General features: G+C 41.7%; 1 protein-coding gene across 5 annotated transcripts in view; it reads right to left on the bottom strand.

Annotated features, from left to right (window-relative positions):
- Positions 1–15,657, bottom strand: part of LOC140429747 (ephrin type-A receptor 5-like) — a 457,733-nt gene that overhangs the window by 236,185 nt on the left and 205,891 nt on the right. For 4 of the 5 annotated variants that reach the window (XM_072517111.1, XM_072517108.1, XM_072517109.1 and 1 more), the window contains exons 4-5: positions 8,647–8,802; positions 1,022–1,357 (exon numbers count right to left, since the gene is read on the bottom strand). In XM_072517111.1, coding sequence (XP_072373212.1) covers positions 1,022–1,357; positions 8,647–8,802 — 492 coding nt within the window. The remainder of the gene's footprint in view (positions 1–1,021; positions 1,358–8,646; positions 8,803–15,657) is intronic. The other variant, XM_072517112.1, reaches the window with a different exon arrangement.

Here is a 15,657-nt window from a genome sequence, read left to right as displayed (position 1 = left end):
CTCGGCAGCCTATTTCTTTAGAAAAAATGAGCACTTGAGTTCTCATCAAAAATGAGAAGTGAGGAATCTACATACATTGCTTGAAAGTTGAATTTCAGTGACCAGAAAAGCCAATTGGCTTTCTAGATTGCTTAAGGTTTGGTAGAAATTTGTTTGCAATCTTTACGGATGACATAGGGTCTAATAATCTGTTTTATTATTGCTGGTTGAGAGAAAATGGTCAACTAGGACACTGTCCTCCTGTGGCCTTGTTTTGATGTCTCATTTATAACAATAAATCACTCATCACTGCACTGAACTGTTAATGTAGATTTAGTGCATTATTTGCCGAAATATGACCAGTTCCGTGCTATTGATAAAAACTACCAAGATCTGGATTCAGTCCAAACTTGGCTTTAATTAGTACCTTTACAGTCAGTAGAGGTCTTACATGCAAACAAAATATCAGTGGTGAAGCATACAAAAACTACTCGATGAATTTTGATCAATGTCCAGAATGGCTCAAATTTTCATTCAAAAAAATTGAGCAATCAATTTAATTCTGGTATGAATTGCAACACCCTGTTCCTGAATCCAAGTTCAGTTCGACGGTCTGATCTCAATGTACAACAGTAGATTTTACTTGGAATCCCTGGAGTTGATCACAGAGTACTAAAAGGAAAGTAGCCACACCCCCGGTCTCTGTTGCTTTTTAAAATAAGGGCACATTTCATTGCAAGCCACAAGGAGCTGTTCTTGAATTAATTTAATTACAAAGGAACACAAGTCAATTAATAGTATTCCTTTGTGATGACACTGATGTGTTCTATAGGTAGGGTTTTATTGCTGCCTATGCATATGTTCTCATTCTTTGCAGATGGAGTAATATTAATTTTAAAATAAAATGCATGTCATGCAAAATAACTCCCTGAAATGATGCAAACATTTAGCCGATGGTGAAAACCAATAACTAAAGTACATTTTTGGTCTCTGTTTATCAATGAAGACCAAATCCTAATCCACCTTATTCAAAGGCACCTACCTGCTTGATTTGTTGTGACATTTACAGACACAAACTGTCTGGGGACAGAACTCAGCTCTGACACTCCATTCACTGCCTCAATGTCAAAGGTGTAATTGGTGTGAGCCAGGAGATCCACCACCATCACCGTGGTGTTCTTGAGCCCAGCCTCCTGTGGGATATATCGGACACCGCCACCACACTCCTCGCATTGGACCAAATCCACGCTGCACCTCTTGCAAATCACAAGGTAGGTCACATCTTTTCGACCTCCACCATCAGCTGGAGGAGTCCAGTCCAGAATCACACTGGTATTGTTGATGTTGGAGATGACATTCTGTGGGGCTGAGGGTGGTCCTGGGATCAGTGACAAAAACAGTGTAAATTGCCTACCCTGTGTGTACATTCCCTACTTTTACAGAATGAACAAACACTGAATTTCAATTAATAATAATAATAATAATAATCACTTATTGTCACAAGTAGGCTTCAATCAAGTTACTGTGAAAAGTCCCTAGTCTCCACATTCCGGCGCCTGTTCGGGGAGGCCGGTACAGGAATTGAACCCGCGCTGCTGGCCTTATTCTGCATTACAAGCCAGCTGTTTAGCCCACTGTGCTAAACCGGCCCCTAACAATTACGTGCAATAATTACTTCCTATAAAATCCACTCTTTTAGGTTGTCTTGTAATACATACTGCACACTCTAAATCACAAAATCATATGTGATATCATATACTAAAGTATATTACAGGAATATATCAGACTAGAAGAAAATCCCAGATGGAAAATGTTTTAGAATTCCATTTGCAATTCCTTGGAGTGCAAAAATTTTGAATTTTTATTTTTTCCTTTTTGACATCCATTTCAAGTACATTGTTGAGATATTTAGCTCTTGCTACATTTAATGTATCATTTTGTTATTTTATTCTTTACTTAAAATTCACCCCAGTACGTTAAGTGCTGGAGTCGCATTGTCTGCTGATACTCCCTGTCTAGCTTCTTCCTTAACAACTTTGATCTCCCCCTCTGACATCCAAGATCTCTGTGATCTCCATATCTCCCTCCAATCTCCATCGCTTCCCCACACAACTTTCACCATCTCCCCTCTGCCCATTATCATCTTTCCCTCTAAACTCCACAGTCTCTTCTAGATTTCCAAATCTCCCCTGACTTTTGCAATACCTTCCTTGATCTGCATGATCTCCCTGCTTCTTGGTCTTCATAACCACTCCCTGACCTCCATCACCGGAAGCACGACCTCCAACCACAGACCATGAACTCACCCGCTGCACCCCACAAATGTCTCCCCTCCCTTTCTTCTTTCCTCCTGTCCACTCCCATCTGCAGCCTTGTGCCGCAGGATTTCCCTTCCATCTGCCCACCTGAAACATGGGGTGAGTTCCTCTGTCCTCTTTGCAGTGTGTTTCTCGGCAGCAGGAGGTGGCCTGCCGTTGACCATTCATGTCCCGCTACTGTCAATTTTGATTTCCCATTAAATCCACCTGATGCTGCCGTGAAACCCATGGCATGGGTGTGCTGTCGGTGGGATCAGAAGATCCCGCTGGCATGAATGGCTGGAAGATCTCGTTCATGCTGAATAATGCTGAATGAAATCCGGCTGTTAATTTTAGCATCATGTCCCGGCAACCTATAATTCCAAGTATTCCATCTGGAAATTCCTCCTCCCCAACTCCCTTCAATACCACAAGTCAACAGCAAAGCCCCATATAGTCGCTTTCATAATGTTTGAAATTCAGCAGCCAATTTGTGCACAGCAAGATTCTATGAATAGCAATGGGGAAATGGCCAGATAATCTGGTTTTCTTTTGTGATGTTGCTTGAAGGGTACGTATTAGTCAGGATAATGTTGTGGGATCCAGTACGTCTGCCCAAGAGGGAAGAAGGCCTCAGTTTAAAGCCTCATCTGAAAGACAGCGTTTGCAACAATACAGCACACTCCTTTACTCCTGCACTGAATTGTCCGCCTAGGCTTTTGTGCTTAAGTCACTGAAGTATGACCAGCTGCCTTGATTTGCATCTTATTTTATCATTATTGATACTAAGTTAAACATGACAATGATTAAAGAATGAACAAAAGCAAGCAAGAATTTGTAGTAGTTGTTTTAAAACTTGCTTGGTACAACTTTTGCTCATTTTTGGCATATAATGCCAATTTTTTCCTTTTCCCTCTCCTGAAGTTATTGATTCATGCCCAGCCACCCAGCAATGCCATGCATCCATTTGTTTTACTGTGAGAATCACTGGCAAGGCCAACCTTAATTGCCCTCGAGAAGGTCCACGTGATGGTGCTTCACGTGTACGTCTGGATGATGAGTGTCAGTGTTTACTAAAATTGTGGAGGGTGGAAATGTGGATCCTGTTCTCACTCACTGTTCAAAAACATATTGCCCAGATTACTACCAGGAACAAGGGCCCTCCTTAATACAGTACACATCTCAAGTTATCAATAACAATATAATATCGAGCTGGATAGGATTGCACTATAGTTGGTTCCATTTTTATCTATCTAATCATAGTCAGAGTATCATGCAGAATGGCATCTCTTCCAATTCCTGCACTGTTATCTCTGGTGTTCCCCAAGGATTTATCCATGGCCCCCCGTTATATTTCTGCTATATCTGCTATTTCATGCTACCCTTGGGAACATCATCTAAAACAAGGAATTAGCTTTCACATGCATCTTTGTGACACCTATCTCTAACTTACTACCACCTCTCTTGACTCCTTCACTATTGCTAAATTGCCAGACTGCTTGTCTGACATCCAATACTGGATGAACAGAAATGTCATCCAATTAATTCCAAGCCGGGAATCGAACCCGGGTCCCTGGCGCTGTGTAGCAACAGTGCTAACCACTGTGCTACCAAGGGGTATGGGGAGAGTGTGGGAGTATGGTGTTGAGATAGAGGATCAGCCATGATCGCACTGAATGGAGGAGACTCATATTTTCATAGTTTCTATGGTGTCATATTTGAACTTAAGTTGAGCTCCTGGCCACATCCCCACACAATCACGAATACTATTTTCATTTCCACAATATCACCCCTCTCTGCCCTTGCCTCAGCTCATCTGTTAAAACCCGAGTCCATGTCTTGGTTACATCTGAAATATGTCTACTCCAGTGCACTCCTGGCTGACCTACCATATTCTTCCATCTGTAAACTTAAGGCCATCCAATCCTCTGCATCCCATGTGCTCACTTGTACCATGCCCCATTCTCTCATCACTCTGTGCTTGCTGATTTACCCTGACTCTTGTTTACTCAAACTTCAAGTTTAACCTTGTTTTCAAATTACTCCATGGTTTTGTCCCTCCCCATCTCTGTAATCTCTTCCAGCCACACAGCCTCTGAGATATTGGTGTTTATCTGATTCTAGTCTCTCGAGAATTCCCAATTTTAATTGCTTCACCATTGTTAAAAACTTTCAGAGCATCAAACGTCAGAAGGGTAATCCCTACGGGAGTTTATTGGGATTGTGGGGGGGGGGGGGGGGGCTACCTCCCTTGCCCATGGCCCCCTCTTTGCGTTATTCAGCCTCGGCCTCCAGTGGGCCTCCAGGTTGCTGCAAGGGGGTTTGCTGGGAGCCTTCCCATACGGCAGAGGGTTGTCCCGAGGTGGGTAAAATGCTGGTGGCTCTGTAAAGTGGCCTTTGATTGCAGGAGGAATTGAATACAAAAGTAAGGATGTTACACTTCAGTTATACAGGGCACTGGTGAGACGACATCTGGAGTACTGTGTACAAGTATCAGTCTCCTTATTTAAGTAAAGATGCAAATGTGCTAGAAGCAGTTCAGAAAATGTTCATCAGATTAATACCTGGTATGGGTGGGTTGCCTTATGAGGAAAGATTTTACAGGCTGAACTTGTATCCATTAGAGTTTAGAAGAGTAAGAGGTGACTTGATTGAAATGTACAAGATCCTGAGGGGTATTGACAGGGCGGAGAATCTAGAACTAGGGATCACTGTTTAAAAATATGGAGTCATGCATTTAAGACGGAGGTGAAGAGAAATATGAAATGAAATGAAAATGAAAAATGAAATGAAATGAAAATGAAGTGAAAATTAAATGAAAATTGCTTATTGTCACAAGTGGGCTTCAAATGAAGTTACTGTGAAAAGCCACTAGTCGCCACATTCCGGCGCCTGTTCAGGGAGGCTGGTACGGGAATTGAATCATGCTGCTGGCCTGCCTTGGTCTGCTTTAAAAGCCAGCTCTTTAGCCCTGTGCTAAACCAAACTCTCTTTGGAACTCTCTTCCTCAAAAGGCAGTAAGAAGTCTTACAACACCAGGTTAAAGTCCAACAGGCTTGTTTCAAATCACTAGCTTTTAGAGCACTGCTCCTTCCTCAGGTGAATTCCGAAGTGCTCCGAAAGCTAGTGATTTGAAACAAACCTGTTGGACTTTAACCTGGTGTTGTAAGACTTCTTATTGTGCTCACCCCAGTCTAACGCCAGCATCTCCACATCAAAAGGCAGTGGAAGCAGAATCTTCGAATATTTTTAATGCAGAGGTAGATAGATTCTTGATTAACAAGGTGGTTAAAGGTTATGGCAGGAATATGGAGTTGAGGTTCCAATCAGATCAGCCGTGATCTTATTGAATGGCAGAGCAGGCTCGAGGGGCCGAGTGGCCTACTCCTGTTCCTAATTCATGTTGCGTGTTCGTATATTGATTGGATCTTTAACTATGCCTGTTGGCTGCCCTGAAAACTGAAGTGGACGAACATTCCACATCCAACCAGGCAACGGCGCTGAATTACGTTGCATGGTTTTACTGCCTCCACCCAACTCCCAGCCTGTCAGGGGCCAGTAATATTCAGGTCTTCACATCCTCCTCATTGTTTCCCTCAGAATGTCAACATTTACTGTTTTTCATCTTGTAAATTGTATTCTGCGGATCAAACTTTTCTACCAGAGTGGATAATTTCACGCTTTCATACTATTCGGCCAATCACGTAACCTGCCTGTTCTGTTATGTACTCTGGGATAACACAGGCTGCAACTCAATGCAGCTTTGACCAAAATTTACTCCAGACATTAAAGTAAGTTCAATGTGATTTATTGAACCATCAGCACAGTTCTCTATGAGTTCGACTCTCCTGCTAATCTTGCTACAGTTACTCAGTCTAACTAACCAGTCTGCTCTAAGCCATGCGGTGGGTGTGATGCTTCTGATCTGCCCCTGTCCTACTCTCTAAGTGTCACCTGTGGAAAGAAACAGAGCATGTGTGCCCTGTCCTTATATATGGGTTGTGTAATGCCCCCTTGTGGTAGTGTCACCTCTCGGTGTCTTGACTGCCCATTCATCGTGACCTATTCTATGTGTTCATTAGCTGTTTGTCTGTATGCCATGACGTCTCTGGTACTCCCTCTAGTGTTTACTTAGTTGTAGTGTATTTACATTAACCCCTTGTATATTTACGGTAATGCATATCACCACACTGCCCACGTAAGTGTTTTGAGACTTTTCTTTCAAAAATACCTGAAGAACTCAAGGACCTGCCTATTCAAGTGTGCAGGGGGAATTCTGCAACTTAATGTTTTGAAGTTACACATTATAGATGCTGAGTTTTCGTGTGGCTGATGAAACAATCTTTTCATTTAGTTTTTGCTAGATGTTCAATATTCGCAAGTATTTTGCTGATTTACTTTTAGAAAATCTGAATGTAGAATAAAGAACAGCAACACTTCCCATCTTAGAGCTAACAGCCCGGATAGCCAATTAAAATTGGCAGGTGGGTCCCGATTCTGTATTCTTGCCCCCATCCCTGGCACAACCGATTTTTGCTGGCATGGGACAAAGATGCAAGTAGAAAGCTTACACCATGCACCCCCGACCTGGCTGGCTCCATTGAAGCGGGTATGCATCTTCTGGACGCCCACAATTACTGTGGAGTCGGGCGAGCATCTTCATAGAACATAGAGCATACAGTGCAGAAGGAGGCCATTCAGCCCATCGTGTCTGCACCGACCCACTTTAAACCATCACTTCCACCCTATCCCCGTAACCCAATAACCCCTCCTAACCTTTTTGAACACTAAGGGCAATTTAGCATGGCCAATCCACCTAACCTACACGTCTTTGGATTGTGGGAGGAAACCGGAGCATCCGGAGGCAACCCATGCAGATACGGGGAGAACGTGCAGACACTGCACAGACAGTGACCAGGGGGAAATCAAACTTGGGACCCTGGCGCTGTAAAGCCAAAGTGCTAACCACTGTGATACCGTGCTGCCCACAAATGTCACGCATGTTGATAGATCTCAGTGGAGTCGTGAACCATAGCTTGAATTCCATAAACGTTTGAAAGAAAAAGTCAAAAGGTCCTGCTAATAACCCCAAGCCCTCTCTATTCCAACTCAGTGCCAACTCATGCTCCCCCCCCCCACCTCCCCATGGCTTTTTATAACCCCCATACCAATTTATGCCCCTTCCATGACGATTCACCCAGAGCACCTTATGGAACCAATAAGCCATGTGTAGACCTAATCAGGAAAAAAGGTCACAACAAAAAAAATCTTCTTTTGAAAAAACAGACTGTTGTTCATAGGACTCTATAAAAGTGTAAAGAGCATTAAAGTATAAATCACAGAGACTTCAAACATTTCAGACCTCTTAGTCGTGTGCAAATAACCATTGAAAATACTGAGACAGAAAAATAAAACTGCGGCATCAATGGTTGTTCATTTAAGGGCCCATAAGACTTGGGGCAATGGGGCTGTCATTAGATCAGCAAAAACTTGTCAACAATGCCGTTAAAATATAAGTGCATGCCTCATTGTCTACATGGGAACCTGGGGTGTTATGGAACCACTTATGATAAACATTTGAATATATCAATCAAGCAAAGTCAATAGTTCTCTCCTGATATAAAAACAGAACCCCCCACTAAGATAATCCATTTATGAAGCCTATAAAGAAGATTTGCAAATGGGCACTATTTTCTGGGCAGTTCCACACAATCCATTGTTAATAGAATGACTTATTGGTTCTGCACATAGTGCAGTAATTGAAAGGACAATAAATTGGCATGAGTTTGCATGAGGGCTATGAGGGAGTTATGAGGGAGTTATGAGGTGGCATGGGGACAGGTTGGGGGGTGTGGGGGGTGAGAGTTTCAAGGCCTAAAATGTCTCAATAAAACTGGGACAAAGTTCCAGAGAACGAAGGTAGGCCTTTTAACCAGCCTGCTTAGGCAGTCAGCCCCTACCATAGTCACCTACGCTCTACTTGCAGGGGGCGACAGGTCTGACTCTAATCCACACCCACCCCTTGGAGTAAAGATGGCACCATTCGGGTGCCTTTCTACTGAGGCAACTCTGGCAAGTTAGGAAGTTTCCCGACTCCAGCTGGCACCCTCTGTAGCAAAATCCTGGCCGACGTCTGTAATAATGCCACACCACAGGATGTGAATTCAAGCATTTTAAATGTTTTACGACCAATTGGAAGTTCCATCCTCATAACAGTTATAAAGCATGGAGTAAAAAGTGCTGTCACACTGTTAACTGAGGTTAGTCCACTGTATACTTGTTCCAAAGTTTCCTTTATATGTTCCATTTGAAAATAGTTGGATAAATTTTACCCACATAAAGAATGTAATGGTTTACAAGGTGTACTTACTTGTACAGGCCATTGCAGGTGGATCATCATCTCGCCTGAAGTAGGTTTCCATGCAACGACAAGAAACTGACCCCTTGTCATTGGTATAACTGTAAGGAGGACACTTGCTGCAGGAGAGGCTATATGGTGAGGCCTTAAAGAATCCTGGCTGACAAACTGTAGAAATTAAATGAAAGACAAAGATTTCAGTGACACACAACATATGGCTATTCAAAATATAAAATGTAGTTCCTTTTATACAAACCAATTTCAAACTATTCTATTTGGAATAGTTTCTGTTAGTGGTATAGATACTCCATACCTGTAAAGACTTCAGTGTATCGAGTACTGCATTGTAGTTGCTAGTTTGTAAAATGGAGGTTGGAATGCAATTCATTTCTGAGCTGTTTGTTAAATTCCTATATTAAATAAAGTTATTTCTGTCCATTTGCTGTTTCATAGATATGTGAACATTTACTTCTGTATACAAATAAATTAATAATGAAAAAGACTTAATATTTGCTTGGCACTTTTCACATCTACAGGACGTCCCAAAGCAGTTCACATCATCATTAAGTACATGTGAAACATAGTCCCAGTCACGATATTTACATACTCTAGACATTCAATAGAATTCTTTGAAGTAACAGCAAGGGTCGATCAGGGTAATACAATTGATGTAATATATTTTGATTTTCAAAAGTCTTTCAATAAGGTCTCACATAGTAGCTCTCTAGCCAAGAGGAATGGAGTGGGATGGAGTGGGTTTCTTGCAAGCTTGTGACTATGTTACTCATTCACCTGGCTGCATTAATATGAGGTCTGGGAAAATCAGAAGGTCAAAAGTCAAACACTACCCAGCGTAGGCAGAATCTGGAGTTGAGGCCACAATAAGATCAGCCACGATCTTATTGAATGGCAGAGCAGACTCGAGGGGTCGAATGGCCAACTCCTGTTCCTAATTCATATGTTCATTTGTTTGTATGCAAAAAGAATTAGGTAATGCAAGATATTTGGAGGTTCAAAGGGCATTTGATAAATGATCACATAGTAGATTGATGACTAAGGTTAGAACAAGTCGCAGAATGGATTGGAAGATGGATATAAAACAGAAAGAAAAGAGCAGCGTTTAAAGTTAGTTACTCAGGATGGAAAAAGTTGCAAAGTGGCGATCCATAGGTATCGATGTGGGACCACTGCTGTTCACCATTTCCATGATTGTGATGTCTGAGGGAGGTGTTTAAGATTTTAAAAGGGTTAGAAAGGATAAACATAGAGAAAATGTTGTTGAGGAGACCAGAACTAGGAGCCACAATTTGCAGAAGCTACGTGAAAGGGAATGGTGAGCAGGATATCGACTGGTGAGGTGAAGAAGGCTGGAGGAGACTCATGTGGGACAAAAGTGCTGCATGGACCTTTTTCTATGCTGGAAATAGCATATGATATTATGTGAAAGTCTCCGAGGTTCAAGAATAAGGCTCTATCTATTTTCCAATTTCATTTGATTTTCCCAAACCTCGTGGTAATGCAGTCAGAAGGAGGAACAAGCTATTCCATGACCTGTAAGAAAACCATCCCAGTCCTCCAAATTCTAGCCCTCTTATTAGAAACCTGGCAAATGCTTGATGCTTTCTGCAGCACTGGGCGTGGAACCAGGTACGCAGAAGAATCTGTAATATTCTACACAATACTGGTCACCCTCTTTGTGCCACAACATAACACCGCAGGTAAATTTAAAGAGCAAACGCATAAATTGACCAAACTCAGCAGACAGTTAAGTGCCATCAGTTATTACTTTACTCCTGGAACTCCCATAATGAAGAAGTAAATATGTCAAACATACATTAACCTATTCAAGTATATTGCCATAACCTGTTGATGAGATGAACCCAGAAATCCAGCCTCTCTCAGCTCGGAAGCTCTTCTAACAATTTTGTTTTGTCAATCTAGTACTGTTTCACACTTCATGGAAGCTCCAAATTAAGTCATATCAAGATCATTCTGCCAGCTCCACCTCATTATGTCTTAGGCTTACCTCAATTCACTCAAACCCTTATCCAGGCAATCCTGTGGCATTTACCCATTTCCTTTAACACAACTACTGACAGCAAAATAAATGCGCAGCATTAACGGTTTCTCATTCAAGGAAGGACCCGTCAGACATTGCAGCTACTGGGGCTGTTAATGGATCGGCATAAATTTGTCAACAGTGTATTGAAGGTAAAAGTGCATGCATCGTTGTCTAAATGGGAAGCTGGTGTAATGGAATTAATTCCATCATATAAAGGGGGTATTTTACTATAAAGAGCTCCTGCTACCACTGAGGCTACCTTCGGTGTAAATCACTTTTAGCCGTGGAATGCTACATCAGTTGAAAAGTGTCTCAATAATCAACGACAGTTCCAACCATAGGATACTGATCCGAATGAAATGGATTGGAATTCAAAATGATGTGCAGTTTTTGTAATGTTTATAAGGTAAATGGTCATGGGGGAGGGGTTGGGTGGGCTTGTGGTTGAACTGTTTCCATTGGTCAGGGTTAGCATTCCAGGGAATGGTCATTGACCTGAAACATTGGACGGGATTCTCTGGCCTCCCCACAGTGTGTTTCTCGGGCAAAATGGACGGCGGCAGGATTTTTTCGGGCCACCGCTATCAATGGGATTTCCCACTGAATCCATCCCATACCGCTGGGAAACCCGCAACGGGGACGCACCGTCGGTGGGACTGGAAGATGCCACCTGTATGAACAACTGGAAGATCTCGCTGATTGGGTGGAATTTTAACTGTTCCAAAGGCAGAAGTGGAAGCCACTTCCGCTCTCTTGATTTTTGCTGGTCCCCACGCACTTTCAATTAAAATTCAGAAGTACTAGTGGCGAACAATCGCGCAGTGGGGAAGATTTTTAGTGGTGAAACCCATCGTCAGCTGACAATGCAGCGCATGTGGGTGTTCTATAAAACAGCCTCCTGCCAAATAGGCAGACTCTGCAACATGGCCACAATTTTTCGGCTCAACGCCACTGCCATTAAAAGAAGGCTTATTGCGAGCACAAAGAAGACACATTACGTTTGTTTCACTCTACCTGTGCGTCATCATTATTCATTGACACTAGTTTAGTTAGGGAGCTAAATGTACTGACAACACCTCATGTTGGCACACCTTGATGGTCGCACGGAAGTGAGGGACATTTCTTCATTATGGGAGAAAAAATGTTGCATGTTTGCATTCATCCTTTACTGGCTGCTCATGTTGGTGTCCAGTGTTGTACTCGTATCTACGTGGGACATGCCTGAACTTTCTGGCTCAGCCAGCTCTCCCTTCTAAACATAGTAAAGGGCATTGTCCAAGGGGATAACTGAAATGTACTAAGTGAAGATGAGACCCAACGCACCACAAACACACCAGTTAATATTTAAATTTGAACCCGCCAAATTTCAACTGCCACTAAATTAAATCATCTCGCCCTCCAGATTTCCCATTCTAGCAGATCCCATAAGATGGATCCCATTCTCTGTAAATGCATCCTGATTTGCTAAGTAGAAGCAGCATTTCTGTTTTAATTTGGGTCAATTTAATATCATTCACAGGAAATCCCTTTATCCAGATACACGTGCAGCAATAACTGGTCAAAATCTACAGCAATCTTAAATCTTAAAGTCATGTCCAGTCACTTTCCAGAGTTTACAAGTTTGGTTTCTTGCTTGTGATTGTTATTCAGTAACTTTGGCTGAAATATGCATGGGATAATAAGGAAAGGAATTCCTATGTTGGTGCATAGAAAACCTGCCTCCCATCACAATTAGAGAAATTACTATTGACTACCTGGGTGAGCTAGTAGAGAACTGTACTGTAGCATGTGTCATCACCCTTGATGGGCAACAGACTGAAACAAACATCTAGGACAAAGATATGAGCTGTAAATTGTCCAGTATTTTTATCACTGCTGAAATTAAAAGGACTTGTGCTTCTGATTGACTTTTTTTCTTTTTATGCAGCAGAATTATTTGTTCTTCTTGTCTGCAGCCTCGGGACTTGAGATATTTTGAGTATTTGTAGCATTACACAAGGCAAATATGAAATGCAACATTTAAATTTTTTACATTTTTACTTTTTACAATTAAGGGGTAATTTAGCATGGCCAATCCACCTACCCTGCACATCTTTGGGTTGTGGGGGTGAAACCCACACAAACACGGGGAGAATGTGCAAACTGCACACGGACAATGACCTGGGGCCGGAATCGAACCCGGGTCCTGGGCGCCGTGAGGCAGCAGTGCTAACCAACATTTTAATTTTTAGGTTAGTACCTAGTTAGGAATTCAAATCCACAGCGATGTGGAATAAATTAATGGCAGAGTATTATTGCACTAATTCCTTTCGCATTTGAGACTTTGTTTTGCTATTAAAGTGACAGCATCACTATTTCCTTGAAAAATCTTTTTGCATGGCTCACAATTCTTGCCATAATTGTCGTACAATTGATAACAAAACTGGGGATGCATACCCACTGTACAATGCTAAGGAAAACGTACTCCACTCGATTATTATAATAAAACCAGTGGCAGTTCAGTGAAAAAATATTTCCTTATCTTTACACAGAGAGGAAAACATACTCCAGTTTGTGGAGAGATGTTTCACTGATTCAGACTAGCTTTAAAAAATAATGTATGCAACCCCAGTGCAACAAATCGTGACAGACCTGTAATGTTCAAAAACTAAGGAGTGGATTGGCAAATACCTCATAATAAAATATTATTAACGGGATCTCTAAGAGCAGCCTATGCCCAAATATTTGACCACAAATGCACAAAGTAAATAGAATAATTATTTCCACAATGAGCAGATTCCAATGCTTAAATCTGTCATTCCAAAGGATTGAACTTTGTGCTGTATGTCTTCAGAAAAGGAAGATTTTCTCAAAAATGCTGAACAATTCCGCATCAGAAATGCTGTGTGAAAAATCCAGTACTTATTGATTACTGTCTGTTGTCACTCAGCTGGCCTTGCAGCCAAAATCCATAGATGCACGGGTGCAACTTGGCTGTGTGCAGTTAGCAGCTGTGCTATTTGACTCTGCCTTCATTTAAATTGATTTTGAATGCGGGAAAAAATTAAACTAATGACAAATTCAATACAGTCTGTTAAATCAGTTCATTTAAATTGAGACAATGCCTGCCTCCACGTTTTTATCGCTTGTGTGTTCAAATAGAGCTAATTTGAAAGAGCTGTTCACCCATTAAAACAAAAGTCCATGATGAGTTTCAGTACTGTGGAGCGGGCTGAGTTTTCATTAACTAACCCAAATTGGTTCTTCTGTACCACCTAGCACAAAAACTAATTTAAATTGAACAAGTCTGTCATGAACCATCTCCTGAGTATACTTACAATAGATAAATCTGAATCCACTTTTGCCTGAAGGTCCGCGGCCAAAACCTATTCCGATCAATGCTAACCTGTTTTGAAGGCGAGACTTTTTCCAGAGCCTTTGGCTGGAAGCCACATTTTGTTTGCAAATATATAAAGGGAAAAGCCATCTGCTGCCCTCTGCCCCACAGTACGATGAGTCTAGGGTGGTGAATTAAACCAAAGTACTTCAAAACTGACCTGTGACTAAGAATAGTCCTCCAAGCTCATTATTTTTTAATTATGATCCTAAGGGGAAAATGAATCTTGATATTCAGTTCAATGTCAGTAACATGCACACTTTAAGAGATACTGTATTTTGATGTGTTACCAAATTAGAAATAGCTCAGCCATTTAGGTTCATTCCTGAGGTCGTTTAATTAGACCTCATTTATTTTATACCACATTCCTGGCAATGCTCCATTTTCACTGTTAATCTGTCAATACAGTCTTTGGCACTGCTTGGGACTGTCCATAATTTAGATCATTTATCAAATTGGCTAATGTACAGTGTGCTTCTAATCCTCTGGAGGTCTGAAGCTAAAGCAGACAGACAGATGCAGTACAACTTGCAGATTGATGCCAGTACAGGAATGACAGCAACATGCGCAGTACAATGCTTTAGTTATAGCATACTCGGTGGGAAAAACATATTTTTAAGTTCAGTATGAGATTGATTGATGTGCTGTGGAGAAGGTGGGTTTCTCCAAAAAAACGTTCAGTACCGATTAATGCTAAAAATCACAGAAATAATGCCTCTTATTCATCATCTGATGTCTAATAACTCATAAAAGTAAAGATAGCCAGATTGCAGTCTCAGGATAGCATTGGGATCAAAGACCATATTAATCTCAGCTTGTACCACAGGAACTTGCAGTAGCGAACTAGTATAAGTGCTGGAATGAATCAACCCTGTAAAGTTATTATGAAAACCTTGTCCTAATATTGAAAGCTATGCAGTCACATCATGTAATTCCCACTGCAAAAACATAATTGGTGTTGCATTCCGCTATTGCACAATACGTCATTATGAGATACCAAAGGTAGATTGGGAGAGAGGGATGTGAAATATAGGCTGGAGCGTCCCGGCCATTCGTGCTGACGGGATCTTCCGATCCCACTGATGGTGCATCCCCATTGCGGGTTTCTTGGCAGTGAGGGGTGCATTCAGCGGGAAACCCCGTTGACAACAGCGGGATCAGAAGCCACTGACCTTCACCATGCTGCCTCTGCTACAGCAAAACACGCAGCAGGTTGTGTGGAAAATCCCAATGTTCCATCAAAAAATAGTGATACTGTCTTAGACAAGGGGCGGAACTTTCCTAAAATATGGCAAAATATCAGGTTCTGACTGAAAACTGGCGTGTTTCTCCCCAGATACAGAGCCACATTTTCACTCCAGAGCTTCAAAATGGTTAACTGAATACTGGCATTTACGTCAAGTGGCATAGAATATGAAATATATAAAATGTAAAATCTTCATCAGACCACGGTAGCAGTAATGTGTACTGATATGGGATCTACACAATAGCCAGAATGTTGAGGCAATTGATTTATTAGGACGCTGCCTGGAACAATGAAATAAAGTGCAAAAAGATGCATAAATCAGGATTTTTTTGTTGGTCC

Source organism: Scyliorhinus torazame, chromosome 9 (assembly GCF_047496885.1).
Source record: "Scyliorhinus torazame isolate Kashiwa2021f chromosome 9, sScyTor2.1, whole genome shotgun sequence".
NCBI lineage: Eukaryota > Metazoa > Chordata > Chondrichthyes > Carcharhiniformes > Scyliorhinidae > Scyliorhinus > Scyliorhinus torazame.
Note: the sequence above shows the minus strand (reverse complement) of the source record. Positions and strands in the feature narration are given on the sequence as shown.